General features: G+C 45.8%; 1 protein-coding gene across 1 annotated transcript; it reads left to right on the top strand.

The window, feature by feature from the left end:
• The first annotated feature begins 625 nt into the window (after window positions 1-625).
• Izumo1r (IZUMO1 receptor, JUNO) lies at window positions 626-2787 on the top strand. The gene is made up of 4 exons (XM_013028815.1): window positions 626-763; window positions 1578-1766; window positions 2226-2361; window positions 2519-2787. Exons 1-4 carry the CDS (start codon window positions 626-628, stop codon window positions 2785-2787), a joined length of 732 nt encoding a protein of 243 aa, XP_012884269.1.
• The last annotated feature ends 5603 nt before the right edge of the window (window positions 2788-8390 follow it).

Here is an 8390-nt window from a genome sequence, read left to right as displayed (position 1 = left end):
ATGGGCTGAGGTTGATAGAAGCAGAGATATTACTCTCAGGGAAGAACTCTGACTGAGGATGCTGGTAAGGGGCTGGGCTACACTGACAGCTTTGGGCCTTATGTGGACCTCTCCTAGGGGCACCTGTTGGATAAAGCTTGCATTGGCATATTGTTCCACCCCACTGTGCCATCCTACAGAAAATCTGATTGCTGAGTATTTGTTCAGTTACTCAGCCAGCATTTGGAGCGTGGCTGTGGTCCAGGACCAAAGGTCTGATTTCTCAGTCCATATAGAAAGGCTGCCTATAATTGGAAAAGGGTTAGAAAAAGTTCCTCCCTGGAGAGGCTAGAGTCATTCTTTCCATGACCTCCTCCCTAGGACTGGTCCCCAGCCCTCACTGGATGTCAGTTTCTGTATCTGCACAATGGTTGGGGGTGGAATGTGTGACTGAGGATTGTTCCATCTGCCCTAAAATTCTATGATGCTGCTCAAGGCAGAAGGTCTGAGGAGTCACCAGTGTCAGAGCCATGTGAGGGAGCTTTGGAACGCATACTCCCCCTCCAGTGCCTGATCTGGTGGAGGGAGTGGGGTAGGGTTCGCTACTCATCGCATGAGCAGCATGAGTCTCCTTCTATGGCAGGCCATGGCACAGTGGTGGCAGTTCCTGCTAGGGTTGTGGACAGTCATGCCCACCTGGACTGCGGACAAACTGCTCGATGTCTGCATGAGCACCAAACATCACAAGAGAGAGCCAGGCCCAGAAGACAAGCTCTATATGGAGGTACAGAGGGAGGCCAGACGTGGCCTAGACATGAGAGAGAGCTTCTCAGGTAGATCATGGATGCACACCAGCCCTGATCATGTCATTGCTGACTTGGAGGGCAGCAGGACAAATGGTAGTCCCAATTGCCAAATGTTGGGTTCAATATGTTCAAAATGAGTCTTCTATCAACAGGCCCTGAGGCCATTGCCACAGATATGGGTGGAAATACAGAGCCAGCATTTAGTAGTACCTTACCCACCCAGTGCAACTCTATATTTCCCTGTGTCTCTCTGGAGGCTTCTTGGATTTTCCTGAAAGGCCCCTGCTGCCTCATGGTTGGAAACCCCGAGAGATTGTGGTGTGTGACAGGGAGACAATGCAGTGGGAAGTCATAGTCATTGCTCTCCTGCCCTTGGGGTGCTTATTGATAGATTATCGGAGTTCCCCATCTGCGAGGAGTACTGAAGCTATCCCATCTGCTCAAGCTTTCTCTTTATATTTTTATTTTTTGGTCAGTCGTGAGGCTTAAACTCTGGGCCTGAGCACTGTTCCTCAGCTCTTCAGCTTAAGGCTCGAGCCCTACCACTTGAGCCAAAGCACTACTTCCGGTTCTCTGGTGGTTTATTGGAGATAAGAGTCTCACGGACTTTTCTGCCTGGGCTGGCTTTGAACCATGATCCTCAGATCTCAGCCTCCTGAGTAGCTAGGATGACAGGTGTGAGCCACCGGCGCCTGGCTCAAGCTTTCTCCTAAGGGGCATTTTTCACTCTGCCACCCTTCACCCTAGACTCTCGCCAGACCCTGCCCCTCTGCCCCATGCTTTTTGCTTCAGTGCATGCCGTGGCAGGACAATGCCTGCTGCACCGCCTCCACAAGCTGGGAAGCCCACCTGGACGTGTCCCCCCTCCATGACTTCACCCTGATTCACTGTGGATTGCTAACACCTCACTGCCGGAAGCACTTCTTTCGGGCCATCTGCTTCTATGAGTGTTCTCCTAACCTGGGGCCTTGGATCCAGCCGGTAAGGAGATGGAAGGCAGACCCATGCAACGCTGTTACTAAGACTGGGAGATCCCATCAACTCATAGGCTACTATAATGGGGAATCATCAACTCATAGGCTAGTATAATGGGGAATTCTGTCCCTGTAAGGACAGTTGCAGATGAAGAGAATGCCCTGGGGGCTGACACAAGGGATGACAGGTGACACTGGTCTGATGGGGACAGCAGCAGGAGACTCTGTCACCAAAAGAGGTTTGGTGGAGTTAAATAGAACTGAGTTTGAATTCTATCTTCTGTACCTCATAGCGTTATACACTGGGGCATACTATTTAACCACTTAACCTAACTGTTCTCATTTGAATACTATTTAGAGGCTTTGGAAGGAATGAGGTACAGGCAGTACAAGGACCCTTGCAGCTATTAGTAATCTTCAAATTGCTGCTGCTTGTGTTCTCATCCCTCACTGTGCTTGTGCCCAGATGGACCCCAGTGGGCAGACAGAGCGGGTTTGGAATGTGCCCCTGTGCAGGGAGGACTGCAAGCAGTGGTGGGATGACTGCAGATCCTCTTACACTTGCAAGTCCAACTGGCATGGCGACTGGGACTGGAATCGGGGTAAGTAGATTCAGCAGTGCCCAAGTGGAAGGTAGGTCCTCAGCGTGTGTGCATGCGCCCACCTGCATACATCTCTCCAGAGTAAACAGGAGCACCGGAGGGGAGCAGTGGGAACAAACTGTCCGTTCTCAGCCCCCTCCACACCCCACCCCTCCAGGGAGGAACAGCTGCCCTGCAGAGGCCCCCTGCCGCCCTTTCCCTGAATATTTCCCCACTCCAGCTGACCTGTGTGAGAAGATTTGGAACAACTCCTTCAGGGCAAGCCCTAACCACAGGAACAGTGGACAGTGTCTGCAGAAGTGGTTTGAGCCTGGTCAGGGCAACCCCAATGGGGCTGTAGCCCACATCTTCGCTAGTCCTGGCCCTACCAGGAAACTCTCCTACACCCTCATGGCCTTTTCCATGTGCCTATCCTTCCTCCCCTGAGGTCTTCCCTCCCACAGCCTCACTTATCTAACCATGGGCCAGGCCATGGCTGCCTCCTTCTTGAGGTCATTGAATGAAGGAGCAGCAAAGCCTGGAGCATGGGGGAGGTGGACATAGAGGCTTCAGTGGCTGGTGCCAGAGCACTTTGGGGTAAGGCTCCCTCCAATGCTCTATTGTGTTCAGCTGGTGTGGGAAACCACTGAAGGCAGACCATGCACACACCACCACCTCCTACCTTTAGAGATGGGGACAATCATGGAGCTCCAAGTCCTTCTTGTCCAGAGCTCAGAGAGACAGCATGGCCTCCTGTCCTGCCATGGGACCTTGAATAAAATGGCTGTGGCCCTTTTTTCTCTGTGTGTCATTCTGCCTCACCCCTGGTATGCACAAAGAGGGGGCCAGTTTGTCCAGTGCTCTCAGTTCGCAAAGTTAGGAAGTTACTTGCTGAAGAATTACTAACCTTTCATTCGCTGACACAGATCTCCATAAGACCTCTCTAATGGCAATACTTTCAGTACCCCCTTTTTTTTTCAAGAGTCTGAAAAACCTAAAGCCAAGGGGAGAGATGAGACTTCTTCAGACCATCAGTTCTGTTTTGGATGCTAAAATTGAGGCACCTATCTTAATTATGCTGTGTTCCCTCTTACTCTTAACTCCTTTTGTTTTTTAACTTCCAGCATCATAATACACTGGAATTTTGGACACTGGAGTTCTGATCTGGCCTTCTCATTTTCTGATCAGTTTGGCAGGGTTTTTTTTGTATTTATTTTTATTTTTTGGTCAGTCGTGGGGCTTGAACTCTGGGCATGGGCGCTGTCCCTCAGCTATTCAGCTCAAAGCAAGCACTCTACCACTTGAGCCACAGTCCCACTTCTGGTTTTCTGGTGGTTAATTGGAAATAAGAGTCTCACAGACTTTTCTGCCCTGGCTAGCTTTGAATCATGATCCTCAGATGTCAGTCTCCTGAGTAGCTAGGATTACAGACGTGAGCCACCAGCACCCAGCCAGTTTGGCAGTTTTGACCTGCTCCATTTTTGACCTGGGCTCGCTCACCTCTTCTTAGGTTACTTGGTGGTCCTCTGCTCTTTGGAGGAAACCGTGTTAATGCCAGTATGGCTGCCTGATCAGCATAGTGCTGTTCTAAGAACTCTTAGACTCAAGTGATCTTCCTGCCTCAGTCTCCTAAATAACTCAAACTATTGGCAGCACTAATGACACTGGTGTTTTTCTGTTCTCTATGGCTTTTGATACTCCTTGTCCTTCATGTGAGACTGTATTGTGTTTCTCTTTAGAGAGAATGAACTAGTTGGACTACAGGATTTAACTTAGAAATGTAAGGAAAAAATAAGGCAAACCAAGTGCTCTTGTTTGCTAGGATACAGTATATGCTTCTTGGACAGTGTCATGTCCTACTGAATGAGACAGAGTATAGCACTGAGCTAGAGAAGGGGCACTGACTTCCTTTCTGTACGTGAATGGGAGGCCGATCTGCCCACTAGACATGTTCAGGAAATTGAAGCCTGGTCCCTTCCAGCACTGGAGTGCCTTCGCCACTTGTGAAAGAGAAGGTCCTAGTGCTGCAGTTGGCTAGCTTGCAAGAAGTATTCATTCTTACCAGATAAAGTGCTTATCTTACCAACTATCCCATTCTTTCTGCACCTGTCTGGAACTAGCTCACTGAGAGAGGAGACTTTATTACAGGTGTCACTAGTGTCATAAAATCAAATGTATGCAGAGTCATGACAGAAGACAGTCAGCTACTAGTCAAGGCTTAGTCAAAGAATGTCTAGAAGAAGGGCTGGTCAGCAACTGTGTGAGCTGGCATCACAAAGGGATGTGGCTTAGCTTCAGTGGGGAAGAAGAGAAAGAAAATGCTGAAAAAAAGTAGCTGAGTCCTCAAGATATGAAGCAGCATGAGGAGCAGGATGGCCGATGGCTCTTAAATGCATCAGTCAAGAAATTGTGGTTTCAGGTGGATATACAGGAAGATTGTGCTTTGATGAAAATTATCGAGAGACTCTATCTCAAAAACAATCTAGGCATTGATCAAGATGCACTGGACTCATGAACTGACATGTTGAAGTTAGACCCCTTTGTCCAGTTATTTAAAAATATTTTTAAACTGATAAAACAAGCCAAGGAGTGGCGGGGCATGCTTGCAGGCTCAGTTCCTCAGAACAATCAAACTTCAAGGGAGAGGTATGGAAAGATTCTATCTGATAAAAACAAACTAAAGGCAAAATTACTTGTTCAGGTAGTACAGCAACAAAAAGGAGTGGGAATGAAATGCCCAGTACAACAAAATGCAAAAATATGAATACATGGGTACAAATCTCTTTAGAATGCAGGTCTGAAGAAAGTATCTGAACTAGAGCTGGGAAGGTGGCTCAATGGTAGAGCGCTTGCCTTGCATGCATGAGGCCCTGGGTTCAATTCCTCAGTACCACATAAGCAAAAAGAAAAAAGCTGAAGTGGCCCTGTGGCTCAAGTGGTAGAGCACTAGCCTTGAGTTGAAGAGCTGAGGAACAGCGCCCAGACCCAGAGTTCAGGCCCCACAACAGGCCAAAAAAAAAGCTTTTAAGGGCTGAGAAGGTGGCTCAGTGGTAGAGCGCTTGCCTTGCATGCCTGAGGCCTGGGTTTGATTCCTCAGCACCACATAAGCAAAAAGAAAAAAGCCGGAAGTGGCGCTGTGGCTCAAGTGGTAGAGCACTAGGCTTGAGCTGAAGAGCTGAGGGACAGCCGGCAGGCCCAGAGTTCAGGCTCCACAACCGGACCCCCCCCCAAAAAAAGTATCTGAACTGGTTGATAAAGCTGAGGGTTTAATGACTATATATTTATTTTGGGGTCAGGATGACTTATAATTCTTTGTAGCCATAAGCTATTTAACCTTCTTCAATAAAAGCTCAGAAAAGGCCAAAGAACATGTAATTTTTCTTAGCAAAAGAAAAAAAGCTGCCTGGAACACAATGAAAAGGTTTGTATGGGTTTGAAAGGGTATTTTTTTAAATTATCTTTAAGTAGTATACAAATGAGTTATCATTTGACAAAGCAGCTTATAAATATAATATATCCTGATCAATGTCACCCCTTTGAACATTCTCACCCATCCATCCCATATCTACCCCTTCTCTCATTCTTCTTAATTTTGTAAGATACACATTGAGTGTTGATTGCATTCTCCCCCTTCTCTTCCACATTTCCCCTTGATTCCACCACACCCCTGTCGAATACCCTATTCTACGTATTTTATTTTGCTGAACTTTGAGTTTGCCTTTCTAAGGAATTACACTAGCTGAGTTCTCCCTTGGATCTGCCATAGACCAGTTAATACATTTGTATACCCTTGCATACCACCCAATGTATTTACTTTTAAGTTTATAAGCAATGTCTACCTTTCACCTGCAAGGGAAAACATGCTTCCTTTCAATCTCTGGACCTACTTAGTTCACTTAACATCAGTTTTTCAGGCCTGTCCATTTCTTTACAAATGCTATAATATCCTTCTTTCTAATGAACGACTAAAACTCCATTACATGACTTTATCTTCCTCACACATCCCTCTCCACCCACTCCTTACCTCGTTTTTCTTAATTCTGTGGGCTATACAGGGAATTTTCTACCACATTCTTTATTGTTATTATAAAGGTGATACACAGAGGGATTACAATTTCATGGATCAGGAATGAATACACTTCCTTTCATACAGTGTCTTCTATTCCCTCATTCTCTCCCAGTCTCTCCCTCCCATCTCTACCCATGAGTTATATAATTCACCATTCATCAGTGTCCAGTGAGTTCCACTGCTGGACTTTTCCACTCTTTTTCCCTCAAATTCTGTACCCTTCCCCTACCCACTCTCCCAAATGAATACACCATACATAAAGAAGACAGAATTATCAAAAAATAAAAAAGAGAGATCTGTTTCCATATCTTGTTCATTTTAATATATATATATATGTGACTTTATATAAATATAGAGGCACTTAGGCATTGCACCTTTGTGTTTCTCTCCTAAGAGTATCTTTTTTGGCCTCACAGTATGTGACTACCTGGAATCCTGTATAATTTATCATATCCCATATATTTTAGATCTAATTCCTGCGTATCCAAGAGAACATACGCCATTTGTCTCTCTGAGCTTGGCTTACGTAACATGATTTGTTCTAGTTCCATCCATTTCCATGCAAATGGCATTGTTTTATTCTTTCTAATGGCTGTGGAAAATTCCATTGTATATAGGTACCACAGTTTGGATCCACTCATCTATTTGTGGGGCATCTGGGCTGTTTCCATGTCTTGGCTGTTGTGAATAAAGTGGCAATCAACATGGATGTTCAGGTGTCTTCATCATATCCTGGGTCATGTTATTCAGGGTAGATGCCCAGGCGTGATATGGCTGGGTCATAAGGAAGGTCGATGTTTAGTTTTTTTGAGTAACCTCCAGACTGCTGTCTAGAATGGTTTTACTAGTTTACATTCCCACCAACAAACACTGGGAAAAGAATAGGCAAGAATAGCAAAAAATACATGAAGAAATGCTCATTATCCCTGGCCATAAAGGAAATAAAAATCAAAACAATTCTGAGATTCTATCTCACCCCAGTTAGATTGGCCAATATTGTGAATTTGAACATCAACAAATGTTGGTGGGGATGTGGGGGAAAAGAAACCATTGCATGAATTTTTAAATTTTTAAACCAAGCCCAGTGACAGTGACTCACTCCTGTAATCCTAGCAACTCAGAAGGCTGAGATCAGAGAGGATCACTGTTCAAAGCCAGCACTGGCAGAAAAGACCACAAAACTCTTATCTCCAATTAACAAGCAAAATTCTGGACTAGAGATATGATTGAAGTGGTAGGGTGCCAGCTGTGAGCAAGAGAGCTTGAAGCCCAGGGTATGCACACACACACACACACACACACACACACACACACACACGCACACGCACACACACACACACACACACTGGGGTGAATCAAATAAGACCAATTCTAGGAGTCTCAACAACTGTATTTACTAAATACTTATCATGTGCCAAGACCTTGCCCAGTGAATTATATGTGTTCCATGTTTCACTTGGGTTCAGTGATTCATCATGCTCAAATTAGAATAGTGCCAGCTATTGGAACCAGTAAAATCTGACTCCATAGTGTGAGCTTACACAGAGTGGCCTGGTAGGTAGATAAGGAGAGCATGGAAGAGAGGGAAGGCCGGGTGCTCCTGGCAGAAGTTGTGGTCAGGGAAGAGACAGGGTCCTACCATTTCATTAGGTTGGGAGGAGTGTAGCTCTTAAGCAGTAAACTGTCTGATGTGTGGTTGGATTGACTGAATGGCTTATCCATGCCCATGGTGAAAATACATGAATTAAGGAAGTGTTTGTTTTCCAAAGCTGATGTTTGAACTCAGGGCTTTGAGCTTGCTAGACAGGTGCTCTGTCACTGAAGCCAGTCCTCCAGCCCTTTTCACTCTGATTATTGTTTATATAGGGCCTCACATTTTACCTGGGCTTGCCTGGACTGCCACTTCCTGCCATTGCTAGGATGACAGATATGTGCCACCACGCTTAGCTTTCTTTCTCTCTCTTTTTTTTTTTTTTTTTTT

This window comes from Dipodomys ordii, unplaced genomic scaffold (genome assembly GCF_000151885.1).
Source record: "Dipodomys ordii isolate 6190 unplaced genomic scaffold, Dord_2.0 Scaffold114, whole genome shotgun sequence".
NCBI lineage: Eukaryota > Metazoa > Chordata > Mammalia > Rodentia > Heteromyidae > Dipodomys > Dipodomys ordii.
The sequence above is the reverse complement of the archived record's forward strand: the minus strand, read 5'-3'. Positions and strand labels throughout refer to the sequence as shown.